The sequence below is a fragment of the Manis javanica genome, chromosome 13, assembly GCF_040802235.1.
Source record: "Manis javanica isolate MJ-LG chromosome 13, MJ_LKY, whole genome shotgun sequence".
Lineage (NCBI taxonomy): Eukaryota > Metazoa > Chordata > Mammalia > Pholidota > Manidae > Manis > Manis javanica.
Genome location: NC_133168.1, coordinates 78,464,068 through 78,483,938, shown reverse-complemented (window position 1 = coordinate 78,483,938; position 19,871 = coordinate 78,464,068). Strand labels below are relative to the sequence as shown.

At 54.9% G+C, this 19,871-nt stretch overlaps 1 protein-coding gene across 11 annotated transcripts in view; it reads left to right on the top strand.

The window, feature by feature from the left end:
- The window catches only part of RPS6KA2 (ribosomal protein S6 kinase A2), a 291,734-nt gene that overhangs the window by 260,707 nt on the left and 11,156 nt on the right, over positions 1 to 19,871 (top strand). For 9 of the 11 annotated variants that reach the window (XM_073219882.1, XM_073219881.1, XM_037020845.2 and 6 more), the window contains 5 exons: positions 8,236 to 8,338; positions 10,672 to 10,805; positions 11,789 to 11,914; positions 17,638 to 17,727; positions 19,276 to 19,434. In XM_073219882.1, the coding sequence (XP_073075983.1) occupies positions 8,236 to 8,338; positions 10,672 to 10,805; positions 11,789 to 11,914; positions 17,638 to 17,727; positions 19,276 to 19,434 (612 nt within the window). The remainder of the gene's footprint in view (positions 1 to 8,235; positions 8,339 to 10,671; positions 10,806 to 11,788; positions 11,915 to 17,637; positions 17,728 to 19,275; positions 19,435 to 19,871) is intronic. The other 2 variants (XM_073219883.1, XM_037020849.2) reach the window with 1 other exon arrangement.

Here is a 19,871-nt window from a genome sequence, read left to right as displayed (position 1 = left end):
AGGTTTTAACACAAAGACCCGATGAAGCTGTTCAGAGCGCCCATCTTCCCTCATTCACACCTCACCCAAACAGAGCCCCAGGAAACCTTGTTTCATAGTCTTGATTATAGAACCTTTATCAGATTAGGCTTTTTTCAAAGGTAAGATTAGAGAGAAGCATGGAAAATTTCATCATATCCATGACCTCCTGGCCAGGTAGAAAAAGCTTGTTCAAAGATGAAACGGAGATCACGTTGCATCCAGAAAAACTGGGCAGCCGAGGAACTCAGGACATGCCCTCCACTGCCACCTGTTGAGACCCTTTGGGCTTGGCTATCCTGAAAGCACGGGCTCACAGGGGGCGCATCCTCAGCACACGGGGCACCTGGACGTCAGTTTTAGTTGATTGCCTATGAATTGGAGCAGTTGCTTGTGGAAACCTTGCTGCATGAGGGAGTCGGACCTCAGGCGGGCCTGGTTAGCTTGGTGGTGCTCTGTGTGCTGCTGCCCAGCCTGGGCTGGCTCAGTGCAGCACCCGGGAGCGCCAGGAGCTGACCCCCGGGGACCTCCCCTCCCAGGAGGATGTGCACTGGGGACTCCTCCACCACGTGTGTTCCCTCCCCCCACCCCCCACTGTTGGTTCATGATCTGGGGGAGCTTCCCAGATGTGGCCCGACACAGCCCCTGGGTAGGGGGCAGGGAGAGAGCAGAGGGAGGCAGGCCCCAGGTTGGCAGGTGGTGGGTGTAGTCAAGGGAGCTTACACACAGGCTGCCTTGGGCAGGACGCGGGATCTCTGCACCCGCCCACTAGATCTTCAGAGGCTTACAGAAGCCTAGCCTGAGCCCAGCCGCGTACACAGACCAGAGGGTGTCAACACCACTTCCCTACGTCAAGGCTGTGTCCTTGGTGCGGCTCTGGGAGCCGGGAAGGCAGGCAGAACCCACACTCCAACGATGGGAGGCGGTGAGGGCCTCCGGGTGCTGGGGTCCAGCCCTCGGGTCAGCTGGCAGTCATGTCTTCTGAAGGAAGTTCCCCAACACCCACAGCCAGCAGGGTAGTTGATTGTTGCTCATGTGTCCATTCATTCAGCCTTGATGAGCATGTTGGCATTTACCAAGGCACGGGGGCAGAGCCATGGGTGTGACCGGGAGTCCTGCAGGGGATGGTGACGTGGCTGGGGAGGGGCTGTGAACCAAGGGGGTGCGCTGTGTCACCAGGAGACTACTATGCTGGCAGGCTCGGCCCGCGCCCATGTGCCCCAGCAGCCCACTTCCTCTAGTCTTCTTGCCGAGACGCACCCTGCCGGCACCCCCAGAACCACCACTCCTGCCTGCCCTGGCCCTGCTCGGCTGCCCGTGTCCCTGTCGCCTTCCAGTGTACCACGTGCCACCACTCACTCACTGTGCTCATCGTTTTCTGTCTGCTGCCACTGGGACCTCAGCTCCAAGACAGCAGGAATCTGTCTGTCCTGCTCCATGCTGTTTGCACACCTCAGATGGCCTGGCTCAGAGGCGGCCCTGAATCAACCCCGAGTGAGCGGGTGACGGAGTGCAGGGGTTGGCACCAGGGCTTTCCGGGTACAGGGGGCCCTGGGCGGGGGCTTCCCTCTCCTCCCTCTGTGGCACCCTCAGCCCACCAACACAGCTGTGCCCCAGGGGAGGTCAGGATCTCTGGGGTGGGGGAGGCAGGGCTGGCCACCGGACCTGGGGTGGCAGGCCAGCGGGAAAGGGACTGGCATGGGTGGGAGGTCCTGGGGGCAGCAGCTGGGAGGAAGGGGAGGTCCAGACCTGGCCACAGGTGGCTGCCCCACACTGGACTTGGCTCAGGAGGGGATGTCTGCTGTGCTTATCTCAGCCAAGAAGGGGTGCCCACCAGGGAGCTGGGCGTGTCACCAGTGGAGCCGAGAAAACTCCGTGAGATGTTTGGGATTTGAACAGTGTGAAGGCCTGAACATGATGTGAGGCTGGAGAGTGTCTTCCAGGAGGCCCAGGCTGTCCAAGATCTGGGCAGTTGCCCAGTGTCTGCCCCGCAGTGAGAGCCAGGCCAGCGTCAGAGCAGCTCTGCTGCACACGGTCCCCCGTCCCTGTCACAGGGACACAGTTCCTGAGAGAGCAAACGTGGTCATGAGGTTTCTGCACCAAGAAGGTGGCATTTCTGCATTATTTCAAAGAATTAAGTTGGGATATTTCTTTTGTTGCTTTTAGCTTTTAATTTCATTTGATTTTTTGTTTGGTTTTTGAGAGAAGCCCTTCAAACTTATTAGGACTGCACATATTTACTATCATTTCTACATTTGCCAGAGGTTGACAAGCAAGGCCAGAGGAATGGACAGCCCTCATTCCAGCCCATGCGCTGACTGGAGGCAGCTAGTGAGCAGGAAGGTGGCGCTGACCCACCACTTATGCACATTCATCTAACAAATGATACTTGGCTCTGGCCCATGTCAAGGCAAGCAGGGTGACTGTGCAGTGGCAACTGAAGGGCATGGCTGCCCTCAAGCTGTAGAAACACCCTCGTCCAGCCACAGAAGATGTGCAGTGTGGGTGTCCAGCCTCAGAGGATGGAGAGAGAGGCGAGGTGTTCCCAGTAAAGATGTACTGGGACTAGCACCTTATTTTGCGACTGCCGGCCTTGCCAGGGCTGAGAGCAATCCCCCTCTCAGGCTGGCCTGCCTTCCCATGAGAGCCACTTGTGGGAATAACTGCATCCTGTGGCCTACCTCAGCCCCCTGTCACACCAGGGAGAACACCAACCCATGCTTTAGGGGACAGCCACAATAATGCAAGGTGTCCCCAGGCATCCAACGGACCGTGTTCCTCAGTTGTCCAGATGCACCCATTGCATTTCTGGCAGCCAGGATAACTGAAAACCACAGCAGAGTCAGATTCACGAAGACTGTAAATACCAAGAGGCATTGCTCCTGTCACACAGACGCCCAGAGCAGGGAGAGGTCCCCTGACCTAGAGATCCACCCTGTGCCTGCCTCACGATGCAGCCTGGAGAATAGACGGGTGTTCACTTCCTTTCTGTATCCTTCCATGCCCCAAAACTGCCAGTCAGGTGTTTTTCTTTTTAAGTAAACACCTGTCATCCAACATTTCTCCCTGGGGGCTTTGGGGACCTACTGGTGCAGAATAAGTCCATTGACCCGTTGGTCCTGTGGGGTAACTAGCAAGTTAATGGGGAGGCTCTCTTCCTGGAAGCTTGCTGTTTCACCAGCTAAATGAACAATTGCAAGTTACTTATAGACCGAGAGGAGGGGGGGTGCGTCCAGCACATCAGCCAAATGGACTTTTCCCCTGTGGCTGGAGCAGTGCTGAGAACACAGATTTAGCACAAGTCCAGAATAAGCTTCCTAAAAGCTAATTGCCACAGGCTTGTGAGCCCATCCAGGCCCAGCCTCCAGCTCAGCCTCACTCTTGCAGTGGGAAAGGTGCTTGCGTGGACACGTGGTCACTGGGGAGGGAGGCCTGCTGATCGGCTTCTGGGTTCCTGGCTAAACCCTCGTCATGACTGCTCAGTACTCATGAGCATTGCTGCTTTTATGAATGCCAGCATCTTATGCTTGCATTGTTACTTTTACATTGGAAACCCAAGCAGATGAGTTATTGTGCTGTGAGGTGGGACGGACTCCTGGGGGAGACTGAGGCACGGGTGAAGGTTACCGAGTGGCCCGGCGGCACGTGCCTGCCTTGCTGCCTGTGGGCGGCCATGGGAGCAGAGTGCCGGCTCTAGGTTCCCTGGCAGCATCTCAGGTTACCCAGGACTGCAGAGCAGAGCTCAGGGGTTCGCTTCCCAGGAGCTGCCGGCTGCTGGTGGGAGTCTCACAGTGCGTGTGTCCACAGCACCCTTCCTCTACACAGCAGGAGGATTTCCATCCAGGTATTCCTGTGTCAAGTGCACCAGGAGCACTCCCCTTTCAAGGAGCCTGGCAGGACTCTGTGCAGCGAATGGTCACCCTCGCTTTCTGTGGCTCTAAATCCAGATACATGTGGGGGAATTGCTGCCAGTGGGAGTGACCCGTGCAGGCAGAGCTGCGCGGCCGCCAACACGTTAGGGCCACGTGGTGCGCTGGGATCCTTAAACTCCTGCTGCCCCTTCAGTTCCGGCATCACTCCGCGTCTTGCTCTGTTATTTCCGCATTGCTATTTCAGGAATCCCCTACAGCTGTGCCCCCTGGCTAATCAGAGTGTTAATGCTGAAATGCCTGAAGCCAGACTGCCTTCAGAAAACAGGTGTGAGGTCTGGGACCCAGAGCTAGAAGCAGTTTCCGATTCCATTATCCAGGTACATGTTCACTTTACTCCCCATGTCCTTCCCTTAGTCGTCTGAAGGTGTCCTAGGTATAAATAAAACCTGAGTGCACCTGCGCAGAGCTGCCTGGCCTTTACCGTGCAGTATGGAGTCCCTCGCAATATCACTACACCTCGTGTCGTCCTAAGACCCTGCACAAATGAGATGCTTTAAAGCAATGCTTGGTGAGTGTGATCACAAGACCCCATTTCTTGTCTGTAGTGTGGGGTGGGTTGCTCCGGAGACTCGGGGGAATCTGGGTAAAAATTATAATACATTTTTCCAAGTTTAAACCCCTATGCAAAATGCTTGTGCCATCTCACTATTTACCCCTATGCAGTGTTTACATGAGAAACAAGATAAAAAACCTTGCTTCTAAAACCTCAGAGAAAGAGGTTTATCTGCTTATCCAGTAACAGGAAGAAATTGATGGGCTTGAAGATTGCAACAAGCGTAAGGGAGCTGTGCAGGTGGAGTGACTAGTTCCAAATGCCTCACGTGGCCTTTGCATCCCTTTGCTGCCTGCTTGGGCCCAGGATGGACCAGCAGCACCCCCATCAGGGATGGAGAGGGGGTATTCTGCGGCCAGATGATGCTCACAGCATGATCAGCACAAGGACCGGTGTTCCGGGCAGACGGGCCAACATGGAAACCTCCTGCTGCCCCTGCCCACCCACAAGCCTTGGTGGGCTCTCCACTCTCTCCCCCTGGTCAGTCAGGGTCTCCTCAGCTGCAGCACAGCTTTCAGAGGAAGCTTAGGAAGTGCAAGAAAAGTAACCATGTGCCTGCACAAGGTATGGCCTAAAGCCAGCGTTTTTACATGCTGCAAACAGGCCGTGTGTTTGCTGGGCCCTCTGATGGGTCCGGTGGGTGGGCGGCCAGTGGCTTCTGCCACAGGGCTGGGCATGCAGTGCAGAGGAGGATGTTGGGACCCTGCACGGAACAGCATGAGAACGAGCATGAGCGAAGCCACATGATTCAGCACCCCTGGGTGGAGAAGCTGCAACCCCCTCAAGTTTTCACTAAATGCTTCAATCAAAGGAGTCAGTGCCCTCCGCCAAGTGACGTCCACAGCAGCAGTATCGCTACACTATGATTCTACAAAGTCTTTTTCCTGATGAGAAAAGACTTGGAAAGTCAGACGCTATGTGTCCCCTATGAGGGACCAGAGCCAATCCTGGACCGCTGAGCTGCTCTTGGGCAAAGACAGGCAGATACAGATGAATGATGTATCCCAGGGCTCGGCTTGCTCAGAGGTGACGTGCTTTCCTGGGTAGCTTGTATTCTTGAAGCACCGATTTCCCCTGTCAGAGGGAGGGTAGAGGCAATAGCCGACAAGCAGAGCTGGACGCTTCCCACCTGGTCCCAGGGGAGTGTCAGCCACCCCGGCACCCCAGCCCCACTCTTACCAAGGCATGGCTCTGCTACTGGTGACGGCTGGGGAGAAGCGAGGGGGTAGGACCTCCAGCAGCACGCTGGCCTCAGCCCACCGTGTGCCGGCAGCCCTCGTGGTGGGGACAGCCCCCATCTCCAGGTGTGGTCGGCTGCCCCGTTGAGGGGCAGAAGCACCCTTGGTTGAGGAGCACCAGGTCAAGGAGATTGTTTTGCCTGCTGCTACGAGGCTGGGGCCGGGCCCCTCTTCCTGCTGCAGGGCCCCTGCCACTGGCACTGGGATGGGGAGAGCAATGGTGACCTATGAGCTTTGGCTTCCAGATGCAAGCACCTCTCATTTGGATTAAATGACAACCAGAGAGTGTGTGTGTGTGTGTGCACGCACATGCACATGCAAATTCACTCTCAGTGAACGTAGGTGCCTTGGCTCTGAGGAGGAGACTGCTCCCTCCCTCTCCCCTGCCTCTCTCCCTCTCTCCCTCTCTCCCCCTCTCCCCTCCCCTGCTCCTCCCCAGAGTAGCAGGAGAACGTATGCCTGCCTAGAGAGAGGCTGTGCTTTTTCTTGAGAAGGACAGAGACTTGTTTAGTGAAGCAGCGTGAAGACCGCTGAGGGAGAAGCTCTGGGCCCGGGGGAAGGCCTGAGCCCAGCCATCTGTCTTAGGAAGGATAAGTGTTTTAATCAGGGTGCAGAGCTGCCTCTGCTGATTAGATTTCCCCTGACAAGCGCATGCAGGGGAGTTCGTTCCTGCCCTGCCCTGGACCCCCATGGGAAGCAGCATCTTTCTACTGCTGGGAAGGGTTTAAGGAGTAACTGTGGCAGGAATGGCCAAATAACCGGGGCAGAGTTGACTCCTGTCTCCTCGACCGGCTCCAAGTGCACAGCCTCAGCTACCTGTGCACAGGCTCCAGCCCCTGCTGCTCCTCAAACCAAGTAGGGGCCCGGTGGGCCGCAGTCAGGACTGACCCCCTGAGCCCCTCATCCCCAGACAGCTGCTGTCCTGGCAGCTGCAGAGGCTTCTGGAAGAGTGTGCTGCATGCAGGAGTCCGCAGCCCCTGCTCCCGGCGGACCTGCCCTCATGAGCACCCCCTTAACCAGAAGAGTCAGGAGACCCCAGTCCTCCTCCTGTCTGCCCCTGAGTCGACCCTGGACAACATATATATCTTAGTGTCACCTTAACTTACCATCAGTTTCCTTGTCTGTAAAGTCGGGGTGATACCTGTTTTTCAGCATTGAGAGATTTGGAGCACATCTAGGAGAGTCCCAGCATCCATGTCCTAAGACTGCCCACCACCGGGACCCTGTCCCCAGAGCGGGGCTCCAGACCTGTTGAAACAGAAGGGCCTGGGAATCGATGTTTCCAGCCAGCACCTCAGTTGGCGGGGGTGCCCCTGTGATCGGGCAGGATTGGGAAAACTCGTGCTAAATGACTGCAGCGAGCTCTCCCCCTGGTTCCCAAGCCTGCTGCCATGCCAGGGCCAGGGGTATGACCTCTGGACACGCTGGCCATTGCCACAGGTTTGCAGGGCAATTTGACTAAACCTAGGTACTCCCCAGCCCGAAACCCACCTGAGCGGAAACCCCTCTCAGCCTCCATCAGGAGGTCAGCACCCTGGGCCCAGACCCCGCCCTTGATGCCCACTGCCACCCCGCTCCAGAAGCTGCCCTCAGATGGGCGCCCAGGCCCCCCAGGCCCCCCAGCTTCCTTCCTTCTGACCTTAGGCCACTCTACTGCCTGCGGCACCGTCTGCCTCGCCGCCAAGCCTGAGTCCACAGGCCTCCATATTGCTCTGTAAATTGAACCGTCCCAAAGAATGCATCGCTGTACTCCCCAAGATTGAAAACAGTGTAATGGTGTGGCTTGTGGGTGTTCTATATGTTTGGTCAAGGGTGGTATTGGTGAGTCAGCTGGGGACCCAGTGTGGCCTTAGAAGGGTTCATTCTCCATCTAGACGCAGTTGAAGTACCCAGAGTGTGTGAAGGAACCCAGAAGTGCAACTTGCCCCATGCGAGCAGAGGGGTCTGGACGCCCACATCTGGTGCCAGCCAGAGCAGGTGCCCGAGGGAGGTGCCGGGCCCCCAGAGCACAAAAAGACCTGTGTCATTTCCAAGTGGCAGTATGCAGTGTCTCCTCAGAGCCGAGGGGTCCAAGGGGCTGGCCTCAAGGTCACCAGGGCAGGGAGGAGGGCACCAAGTAGGGGGCTCTTCCCCTCTGCCAGCTGGTCAGGGGTGAGACCTGGCTGTCCAGGCCTCCTGCTTGAAGGGAAGACTCAGCCTCCCAGGGCCGGGATGCAGACTTCACACTGCCCTGGAAGGGGGGGGACAGCGTGTCCCCAAGCCCGTAGACCTGGAGCTGCGACTTTCACATGACTCTATAGAATGTATAATTATATATCACTTGTAATGTGTGTGTTGTATGTTCGTCTGTGTGTCAGAGTGTTTGCAGGTGCTGTTTAGATGGCAATGCGTGCAGGACATAGTAAAGATGCCCCTCCCTGCAGGCAGCGGCTCCCCTACCCTGCGGGCCCTCCTGGGCTTCTTTGGTCCTCAGCCTGGGCTGCTCTCCTTTCAGAAGCTGTACAGGAAGGAGATCAAGCCGCCGTTCAAACCAGCAGTGGGCAGGCCCGAGGACACCTTCCACTTTGACCCTGAGTTCACAGCGCGGACGCCCACAGGTGTGTGCCGGCAGAGCGCCCGCGAGCCCGGGCTTCTTCCCAGGGTGGGTGCTCAGACCTGACCCACAGGGATAGATGGTACTTGGGATCTGTTTGATTTTCTTGTTTTCTCTGCCAAGTCATAAAGGTTTAAGTGGTAGAACGCATTCCCTGTTGCCCCCAGGGAACATCTAGGCTGGACATCACCCATCACCCAAGCGCGCTTTAGATCCCCTCCCACGCCCCTTGTTGAGTCTCCAGCCCAGTGACCTTTCTCCCAAAAGGACACACACAGGAGAAAAGCACCTCCAGACCAGGAAAATCTCTCATTTAGTACATGTGCATGGGAAGAGGAGGCTCAGTTATGTCTATAGATGGGTGAGCCATACATCTGATTCATGCAGAAAACAAACTTGTTTGGGAAGTGTGGCGTGGCAGATGGACGTGTGATTTAGCATTCATGATATACCTGAAATCACTCTTATGGTCTGTCGAGTCTGGTCAGAACTGATCAGCCTCACAGTGATCGTCTCAGTGTGCTCAGCTGCCGTAACCCCGGCCGGACGGGGCCACTCAGACAGCAGGCATTGATTCTGGTGTCCGGTGAGCCTCTCCCCCATGGGTACGGCCACCTCTGCCCTCACACAGCCTTGCTCTGCGTGCAGGGAGGAGACAGCCTGGTGTCTCTCCTGCCTCTAATAAGGACCCCAGACCTGTGGGCTCAGCCCCCCCTCCCCGACCCCCGCATTAGGAGCTCTCTTAACCATTACCACCGTCGAAGGCCCATCTTCGGGCGGTCACGTTGAGGGCCAGGATGGTCAGGGCATGACGGTCATGGCGTGTCCTGGGCCTCTTCTGGAGATACAGGCGAGGCAAGTAGAGGCACCTGGTGACTTCTGGAGCTGCATGACGTGTATACATGGTTCTTTGCCCACTACTTCTGTCTGGAGATTTCTTTTGATTTCTAAAGGGAATCATGAAACAGATCGATGGTCAGGTACCAAGTAGATAAAGTTGGAACAGAACCACTTTGCTCCCTGTGGTTTAGGCTGTTGGTGTTGGAAATAACCTACCAATGTGCTAGCCTAGAGCAGCTTGATTAAAAAGCAAGGCCCAGCTGAGGAGATTTTAGAATCTGAAAATCATGCGCTGTGAGACCGCAGTCGTGGCTCTGAAGACCCCGGTGTCCCCCGGGGCAGCTTGGACCCCAGGCTGGCTTTGAGCTCTTTGCTTTTCCTGCGCAGAGTTCTGGCTTCGAGGTCAGCCTGCTCTTGAAAATCCCCCAGGCTGCTGTGTGCCGCTGTCTCCACCAGGCGTGACAGATGCAGCCCCGTTAAGCAACCTCCAGCCTCAGGGCGCGCTGGCATCCTTCCTTAGCGTTTTAGATTTAAGAACTAGTCCATCCTCTGTGAGCCCCTCAGAGGCTAAGGGTGGAGCATAGATGGGGCTTGTTCACTGCACGTTTAGGGGTGGGGTTGGGAGGACACAGCCCCATGGACTGGAACTGATGCACTTTCATTAGTGAATGGAGCATTTGTAGATCAAATAAGTAACGTCTTTTAACTAACAAATGGGTGTGAAGTATAGGCCATGCCTTCTACTTTCTGGGGCCACCGCTTCCTACAAAAACCAGCAGAGGTGGCTGTCAGCTCAGAGCGATCTGCTGGGGTTCAGATCTTCACAAAAGGTTAAATATCTAGAATGTAAACATTCTATTGGTGTGGCTGCATGGTGACTAAGTGATTGGTGGCATAAATAGAATTTAAAATGCCTTATAGCATCTAGGAGATGCTGTTCTTAGCACAGTACTTAAAGGAGAGCAAAATCATGAGCTGGATAAAAGGAGATGCAAGACCAGGTACAAATGACCTTTGATGATCTCATGAAAACGTTCTGACTTGCGCAGTAGCTGATGGATTTTTAGATCTTAGACGGGCATCTCTTGCCCGTCGGGATGCCCCAGTGGACAGCTGGTATGTGCAATCAGGGGATGTAAACTAGCTTTAGCACTGGCTTAAGTTAAGAAGAGGAAAATGACTGTAAAGCTCCTAGAATATGCTCCCACTGTATGTCCAGAAGCCTAACACACAGGATGGGATCATCTGCCCTTTCAGAACCACATCGCCGCCGCTGCCCTTCACCACAGACATGGGCTCAGCTCGTGCATTTAGAAAATTGTACTCTTATAAATGTGTAAATATGTCGAGAATGATTTTTCTGTATCCTCAGCTCTTCAGTCACAACCTGCTTCAAAGGCAAACTGTGTGACATAATAAATAACTTGAGTAAAACTGATCAGAGAATTCAAATTAGTGAGTTTCCCCAGCAAGGCTGACTCCCCTCCTTGTTTCCAGCAGACTCGCCGGGTGTGCCCCCCAGTGCCAACGCCCATCACCTGTTCAGAGGATTCAGCTTTGTGGCCTCAAGCCTGGCCCAGGAGTCCCCGCAGCAAGACATGCACAGAGCCACCGCCCACCCCATCGTGCAGGTAACCTCACCACGCGACTCTTGGCCTCCAGCAGGTGGGGTGGGAGGCGCCCGCCCAGAGTTGCCCGCGGACTGGGAGCCGTGTCAGCGAGGCCAGATGTGCCATCCTTGCCCAGCTCCTGCCTGGCCTCCTGGTGTCAAAGTGCCTGCCTGAACGTGTGCCCCTGCCTCACGTCCATGCTGAAGGGACAAGTCTCAAGGAGAATGTCACCATGGTGTGTCTGACCCCACAGTGGTCAGACATGGGCCTCCTCACCGCGCCGCCAAGCCGGCGCCCTGAGACAAGGGTTCAGTTTGTGGGTGACATTTCCCTGTTGGGAAATGTACGCTCTGGGAGATCAGTGAAGGTGACATTTTTACAAGGAGTCTTCCACCTCATAAATGTAACTGGATATAAAGAACTCTAAGAAGGAGTTGAATGAAATTTGGTTTAAGGATTGAGTCAGGCTAACCTGGAGGTGTTGTATTTCCATATTTCTCTCCCCAAGGCCTTGTGAACAAACATGGCCTGTCTAAAGTGTACACTTGATGGGACTGTCATTGGTGGCTTTTGTCTGCACCGAGTGGGTGCAGGATTGTGTACGCAGGCAGAGCTGGTTGTGGCTGGGACGTTCTGGGGTCATAGTCAGTCAGGTGTTGATATCCAGGTGTGCCTCTAGACTCAAGCATCAGCAGCACACACACGCCCTGCCCTGCCAGGGCTTCTGCCCCCTGACACATGTTCTCAGGTCTTTGGGGGAAGCCAGCTGGCCACCTGACAGTGTAGTGTCTAAAAACTGAGTCACAGCCCGGGAGGTCAGGGAAGTTGGGATTTAGAGTGGGGCCATTTCTGACTAGCTGTGTGACCTCCAACAGAGGGCCCACTAACCCCTGGCCTCAGCGTCCCCACATGCACCTTCTGGAGCCACTGTCTGTGCCACATCTGTGGGCTGGTGGCAGTGCCTTTGCACAAGGGCTCTGACCTTGCTCGCCGTCTCTCTGCAGCAGCTGCACGGGAACAGCATACACTTCACCGATGGCTACGAGGTCAAGGAGGACATCGGGGTGGGCTCCTACTCCGTGTGCAAGCGCTGTGTGCATAAAGCTACCGATGCCGAGTATGCCGTGAAGGTAAGACGGTGCATGTGCAGTGCGTGACTGAGTGGGCGCGATGCACACCAGCTGCTCAGCAAATAAATAGAAGCATAAATGGGTAGTGTTTGCAAAGCTTAAGCAGAGAGCTGATTTTTACTCTCAACCATCAAGAACAGTAAATAGTAACAATTATCTATAATCCAGTTTGGCAAACTCCCATAGCTTCTGTAATTGTTGCTAGATTAAATATTTGATCCCCAAAATACCAATTTCTTTAGTTTTCTGGTTGGTCAAATGTGAATTAAAGCTAACGCCTCCTGCTAAAACCTTAACCTAATTTATGTAAGAAGATAAATTGTACATTCTCTCTACAAGAAAGCCAGAGGTGCTCTAACTCCACCATTTTCCCACTAAACCGAACTTGGGACTCTTGAGAAATCAGGTCCGGCCTGTGGTCCTGTCACGACTGGACCAGGTCTGGCTTATCGTAAACTTGTCCGTAGCACATGGCACCTGCTCTTCAAAGAACATTTGGGGCAAGACGAATCTGTCCAGTGGCCAGCAGTGTGAAGGGAGTAACCCCATCCATCGTGATTTTCCTAAGCCCTGAAACAATTGTTCAAAACGATGACTGCAGTGAAGTGACCCCGTTCAGTCCTGAGTCACCAACACGCCACTGCCATTTTGTGAAAACAGGCTTTTCAAACAGAGGATATTCACACAGTACATCTGCGGGGGGTGCCTGGTCAGCACTTCTCAAACTGAGACGGTGCTCAGCCCCATCAAAGGCACCAGCCAAGGAATCTCAGGCCCCTCGGTTTAGTAAGGGCTGGGAATTTATGGCTTTTTGACAAATGTGTCTTGAATACCTCAAACAAAAAGGAATGTTTAAACTTGGAGAAACAATGAATGTCTGGGCTTTGCTGATATTCTCTGCTGATAGAGTCCCAGCATCTTGGACGCATCAAAGGGTCCCTGAAAGGAGCAGAGATAACCCAACTGAACAATCCTGGGAGGACAGAGGGGCACCATGGCAGGGGCTGCTCTCAGAATGTCCCCAGCAGGCTCAAGAGCCCAGGACAGCCCAGAGGCGCCATGAGCAGTAACCTGCACAGCTCGGGCGGTGGGTTCTGGTGCCCTTCGGGGATTTGGATTGCTGAGGGGTTCTTCCTCATCCTTGGGAGAGTTTAAGGGAGAAGCTGGGTGGAGCCTGCCATGTCCGCATCCAGGTGCTGTTCCGGCACAGACGTGTGGCGGGAACGAGGCCTACGCTCTGCCTCCGACGAGGGAGTTGCATTTACAGTTTGTGCTGTGTTTCACATACGCCTCACAAGCAGGCATGGGCCTCTGGGAACCCTGTTTGCGGGGCTCATCTCTCCCAGAATTCCTTTTTGTAGTTTTTTGGGGCTGCAGCAGCCATCCTAGAAACACTCGCTGCTTCCAGTGAATGCAGAGAAATGGCCCTGCTGTCCGGCTGGCTCACCGGCCTCGTGCCCTTAGGGAGCAGCCTGCCTCCCAGGCCGCTCAGCCACTTTGCGCCCCTGAAAGTAGGCCTCCCACTGCAGAGGCCCTGGTGTGCTCTCCATGTGTGTTCCCATGTTCAGCTCCCCGAGAGGCCCCAACTGAGTCCCGCCATGCTTACGGCCCAGACCTCGTTCCCAGCGGTCTCCCTGAGGCCTGGCACTGTGGTGCAGCCCCCAAGACTGCAGCCCTCAGCTCAGAGGAGTCGCCTCTGGGCAGGTGAAGCTGCCGCTCGTGGGAGGGGCTCTCATCCTCTCGAGCCTCCAGGGCACCATCATCCATGGACTGGTGGATGCTAAGATGACCGAGCCCAGGAATGAGCAGCGACTTCCCAGAGAGGCAGCTCCCCACACAGCACACCCCTGACCCCGAGCAGCGGCCAGGTCATTGGGCCAAAGGCAGGCTCCCCTGGTTGCTTTTCCCTCAAAGCTGAGAGATGACAGGACTTCTCTGTCCTAAAGGTATCTAATTTTACCACTATTCTTTGTCGTGGCAAAGAATCATTTTTCAGGATGGACCTCTTTGTTTCCAAAATGCTTTAAATGCTACTCATCACTCTTCTGTCTGGCTTTCAGCACATTCCAGGTGGAGCACAATTTAGGTGCTCTGGGTTCTTCCGCATCAGCTGGCTTACTGAGGGGGACAAGCTCCCCACTTGCTGATGGAGGAACTCAGCTTTCTACTGGAACAAAACTGGGGGCACGGCCTTTAAGCAATGGACACCTGAGGTGGATCTAGGTTCAACAAAAATCGTGTTGAGACTCAGTTGCTGGAGGGCAGCTCGCCCCTCCCAGCAAACACGCAGGCAGCCTGCAAACCCAGCTATCCAAGTGCTTACATGGATGGAGCAGGGTGGCTGTTTTATTTTGCAAAGCAATGCATTCAGAGCCAGTCCAGGCCTTCTCACCCCGCTGCGCAGTGACTCCCGCCCCCTCCCCAACACTGAGTAGTGAGCAGAAGATGGTGAGCGGCCACCTCGACTCCAGCAGACTGGTACTCGGGAGATGCGGGTGCAGTCCGCCTTCCCTGTTAGCTTCTACTTCCACTTTGAGTGGCAGGGTGGGCATCTTCTGGGGCAGGGCAGCCCCTCTCGGGATGGAGCAGGAACACCAAGGCAGGGCCTTCGGAGAGGAGCGCGGGCCGCCTCATCACTCCGGAGGACGACACCGTCAGCCTCAGTGCTCAGGGGGTACAGCAGGCCTCGTGTCTTGGAAATATCCCTGTAATTTGTTATGTTACTAAAAATACCTTAGTTTTAGCAATAGACTCAGATAAAAATAAAGTGAGAGCCTCACGATTGTGTGAGCATACGTGTCACCTAGTTATTCATTCAGTGATGAAGTGTGGCTGTACGCACGAGCCTGAAGTGGGAGAAGCCCACCCGAGACAGCCCTGATCTGTGTTCTTGGCAGACCATTTGCAGCAGTGTTAGCACTCCTGGGCCCCCTTTCATACTGTGTGTGTAATTTGTCAGCCAGAAAAGCAATGGAATTAAGACAGATGCTTGACGTGAATAGAACTTATTTTTAGAAGGAAAATTGATTGGCATGGAAATTTCCATTGTTTCTGGCAGGAAAACTTGCAGTCCTTTGCGTCATGTGTTTAAACTAATTGTCCAGGAGAAGGTGTCTGTTAAATGTTGCAAGTGCTTGCAAACCACCCCCATCCACACGTGCTTTGGGGCCTTTGGACAAGCCAGTAGACATGCCCTGCCCCGTGAGGTGCTTTGCCAGTCTGTGGGTTCACCTCCATCTCGTGTCCAGTTAGCACCCCAAATCCCACTTCCCAGGTGAGGTGAGGAAGCAGGGACCCAGCACGGATGCCGAAAACGCATGCTGATGGTGACGTCTCATCAGGTCCTGCTCCCATCCTCAGCCTCCAGGAACAAAGGCCTATCTGACACGTCCCTACCCGGGTGCTGCGCCTCCTGCGGGAGGTCAGTGCTGCCTGCCTCCCATCAGAGATAAGACCTGCCTCGCAGGTGTGCCGACTCCACACCTCCAGGGAAAGTGAAGTTTGCAGCCTGTCGATTGGCAGTGCCATGGGAGCTGTCCTCACCGGCCACGGGGGTGCCGACCCCTGAGCAGGTCTGTCCTCTGCAGCTGCTGCCAGAGGAGAGGGAGGCACTGCTCCTCTGCCCCCTCTGTGGTCCCCTTGTCACCATTTGAGCATCAGCCCAACAGAGGAAGCCTAACCCATGCACAGTCTGTTCCTCAGGACATAACATACTGTGTCCCATACATAATTCCTTCCTCGGTTTTGCCGCATAACAAAGACCATAAAACAATGTTATTCTCAAAATAAGGAACTCAGTCCACCAGGGCCTGAACTGAAAGCAAGTCTGGCAGTAGCGGCCCTGTGGAGCCGTCCCACAGAGGAGGCTTATTCCTTAACGAGTCTGAGCAGGAGGCTCAGAACCTCTCTCGGGCCCTGCCATCCACTGGCCCAGGCCCCGGGCCTTGTGCTCAGGGACCAAGGCCATGCCTCCCTCATGTCCCTGTCAGGACTCCTCTTCCCCATCTTTCACAAAAAAATCCCAGGAAAGGGCATTATATGAAAGCAGCCAGCGCACAGTGGGAATCAAACACTGGGCCTGCATGGAACTGGCAGCCATGTCTTGAATCCATGCCAGCTCAGATTAGGTTTGGGATGCCCTGCTGGGATCAGGGCAAAGGTAGGAAGCGAGGAGGGTGGGGTTGAGACCCTGTTCCTGTCCTGGTTCTACTGGGACTTCCCTTCCGGGCTGGTGTCTCATTCCCCCTGCAGACTCACCTCCTTAACCCCCACCCCTACCAGACCCAACAGGCTGGCCCTTAGGGGCCACGTCACAGAGCCTGCCTTGTCCTCTGGCTTCTGGTCAGTCCCACCATGGAGAGACGCCACGGGAGGAAGGAGGGCCAGCTTTTGCCAGATGCCCTGTGTGCACCGCCACCCCATCTGGTCCCATACCTGCAGCCTGCCCTGTCCCCGCGCCACTACACATCAACTCATTAAGGAACCTCCTTTCCTATAGAGCAAGCCTTTAAAAGTCCCTCCTTTAGAACATGCAGCATCTGTCGGCTTATTTCAATAACAGAGGTAATCCTGGTGTCCTAGCTAAAGCTTTAGTGGAATTAACTGGAACAAGAGGAGAAAAATGTTGTGTCAAGAAAGGGAGCTTAACTTTTCACTTGTTTAACAATGTGAGTGTTGCTAGGGTCATGATTCAGGGTCACCGATGTCATCAGAGCCTGGCGGTGGGCTTGCAAACTGAGCTGGAGAGGGTGGAGCTGGCACCTCGGCCCCTCTCCTAGCAGGAAGGGTGAACTGGGCCTGAGACCAACCGTGGGTCAAATGCCACCAAGCATTTTGTTCATCTAAAGAAAAGAGGCCAAGTCACACCAACCTCTGCTTAGTCTTTGATGTGATGGGGAACAAAAGCAAACCTCCCTCATACTCCAGTGGCTGAATGATCACACAATGTCCAGAGAGCAAACGTTTTAAACTTAAGTCGAACTAATGTGCAAGAACATTATGAAAGACTCTTCTAGGTCAGGTTTCATTTCCAACACATATAGACTTTGTAAGGATGGGGCACCCTACCCCACCTGGTCCACCCCCATGGAAGCAGGGTGTAAACACGCTACCAGCAGATCAGTCCCTGTTTCAAGTAGGCTTTGATGCATGACACCTGTCGCTGGAAGCCATCTGTTTCCATGGGTGAAAGGATTTTATCTGTGAGCCTGAGGATGGGCTGCAAAGGCTGAGTGGTGGGGGGCGTAGAAGCAGAGAGGGGCATTTACGGGTCTGACCCTGACAGCGGACTCAGCACAGATGCCAGCCTGGTGACCCCTGGTGAGGGCCATGCACTTGACCTCACTCGTTGCCAGCGTGTAGCCACAGGATGAGGTGAGAGAGAGACAGCAGCTGAAGGCTCATTTTGGACAGAGCAAAGGGCACGGGCCACCAACCCAGAGCCTACCACGTGGCTGGACAGCACCTTCCTTTGTTGGGAGCCTGAGAGAGCTCCACAACCTGCCCGTCTCCACCCAACCCTATAATATCTCAAATTGGTGTCGGGAGGCTTGTGCCCTCTTTTTTTAACGTGCTCTCATGCCAGTTGTGGAGGAAGACTGCAGGTATCTCTAGGCCATCGTGAGTCACATTGCTTAAGCATGAGCTGGAGGGGAGAAGGCAACAAGGTCCCCAGCCAGCAGACGCCATCCGAAAGCCTCCTGTCGCTGCTCTGCTTGTTCCAGATCATCGATAAGAGCAAGAAAGACCCCTCAGAAGAGATTGAGATCCTGCTGAGGTACGGCCAGCATCCGAACATCATCTCCCTCAAGGACGTAAGTGGTCTTTGTGCTGCACACTGCCCCTCATGCGCTGTCCCTTCAGCTGGTGACTGAGCGCATGATTTCTGCACAGTTCAAAGCTGTCAACACCCAGAGCGGGTGCCACACATGCCTCAGAATCGCCTCCAGCCTGTCGGCCTGACATGCCCTTGATAACCCCACTCCTCCCATGTCACCTACTGTGCACATGTGGAGGGGGAGATATCAGTGTGAATTTGAATGTGCTATTTCCCGTCACCATTCCCAAATAGATCAGAAGCGGAGAGTGTGGTGTGGGTGGGATGGGGCCGGTCAGAGCGGACGCCACGTGCGGCTGCTCACCTCTTCCCTTGCTTGCCTAATGGGTGGCTCATGGCCCTGGTTCCCAGGGGTGTAAGGAGCAGGAAGCAGCCAGGTGGGAGGCACCCGCATCATGCCCCTAAGTCCTAGGGCTGTGGTGTTTGCAGTTGGAGGGAGTGATCCCCCACCTTCACCCTCAAACTCCAGAGTGATTCCAGAATCCTGAACCAGGAACCTCAAAATATTGAAGCCACCTTGATTTCCCTTTGGGCCCCGTGAGTCCCTGGCATAAGAGGGCTTCAGCGCACCAATTCAGCCCTGAGGGAATGTGAAGTACTTGCCTTATTCCAACAAGTGGTGGAAAGAAGCGTAGCTTTATCCCTTGGGTTAGGGTTCCCCCCACTGCACCAGATCAGCCCTCTGCCATTCCGTTGTTTATTTCTATGTTAAGATCCACAAACAGAAATGAACTAACTTGAAACTTCCCAAGTGTTTTGAACTATTTCTGTTATGTCTGGGCTGAGTGACTCCAGGTCAATCATGTTGTCATGTGTACATCCTGAAAAACAGAGGTTCTGACTTCATTAACTCAGAAATAAATACTCTAGAGTTAACTTCCTGTCCTTTATTGAGCTCAGAGGTGGGCAAATTGTTCTGAAAATGCACTGATTTGCAAGCTCGCAGGTGATGGTAGGGAGGCGCTTGCCCACATCTCCACCTGGCCCCTCTCCGGTGGGACCCTCATGGGCCGGGCGTGGTGCCCACGAAGCTCTGTCTTCCCAGTGCTTTTCTGAGCTCCAATAAGGGCAGGTGCACTTGGCCCTTGCCTCCCCTGCCCACCTGGACTCTGGGGTCTGGCTGCTCCATTCTGTCCATGGCTCAAAGGCTCAGGGGGGCCCCTGCGGGCTGGTTAGAAATCACCCTGACCCACTAGGTCAGAACTGGTGAACTACGCCCCACAGACCCACCACAAGCGATGGACCAGCGTCCGCACTGTGCGCCTGTAAGCACTCCCCTGCAGGGCTGAAATCATCCATGCAAGCCCTGGCTCCGGGCTGGCTGACACCCTGCTAGCCACGGTCGTCAGAGCTCTGCTCTTCCTAAGAGGAGCCATGGCTGGCATGGCTGCGATGGCCGTGCCCTCATTTTCTAAAGGTCTTGGTTTACTTCAGGGCCTGCGTATTGACGTCTGCCCGCTGGGGCTCCCTCCTCCCGTGGTGGCCGCCGCCCCTGAGGTCTGTGTGTTTCTTTCCCGCCTGCCAGGTCTACGATGACGGCAAGTTCGTGTACCTCGTGATGGAGCTGATGCGTGGTGGAGAGCTGCTGGACCGCATCCTCCGGCAGAGGTTCTTCTCCGAGCGGGAGGCCAGCGATGTGCTGTGCGCCATCACCAGGACACTGGACTACCTGCACTCACAGGGGGTGAGGCCCCCGGGTCAGGGGGCGCAGGGGGTGCTAACAGGAAGCCCAGGTCAGCAGCTCCAGCTCCGGAGCTGGGACCCAAGTAGTCCTTGGCTTCCTCTTTACCGCAGCGTCCCTGTGGTGTCTACAGTCATTGCTCACAGCGTATGCAGGAGTGAGGCAAGGAATGGTCAGCATCCAAACCTGGACCAGTCACAGCAACAGAGTACTTTGGGCTTGATAAAGGGAAATGGAATTTTCATCACTTGCCTTACATAAAGTTGAATTCCTTAACCAATGCACAGGAATCCTGCAGGTAAAATGACAGTAATAGGTAAGGCCCACAAAGCCTGCCATGCTGCAGGCGCCACTTTAAGCCCTTCACGGATGCAGTCCTATGCCCTGGAGCACACACATCCCCCGGGCGGGGACACTGGGGTACAGAAGGGTCACATACT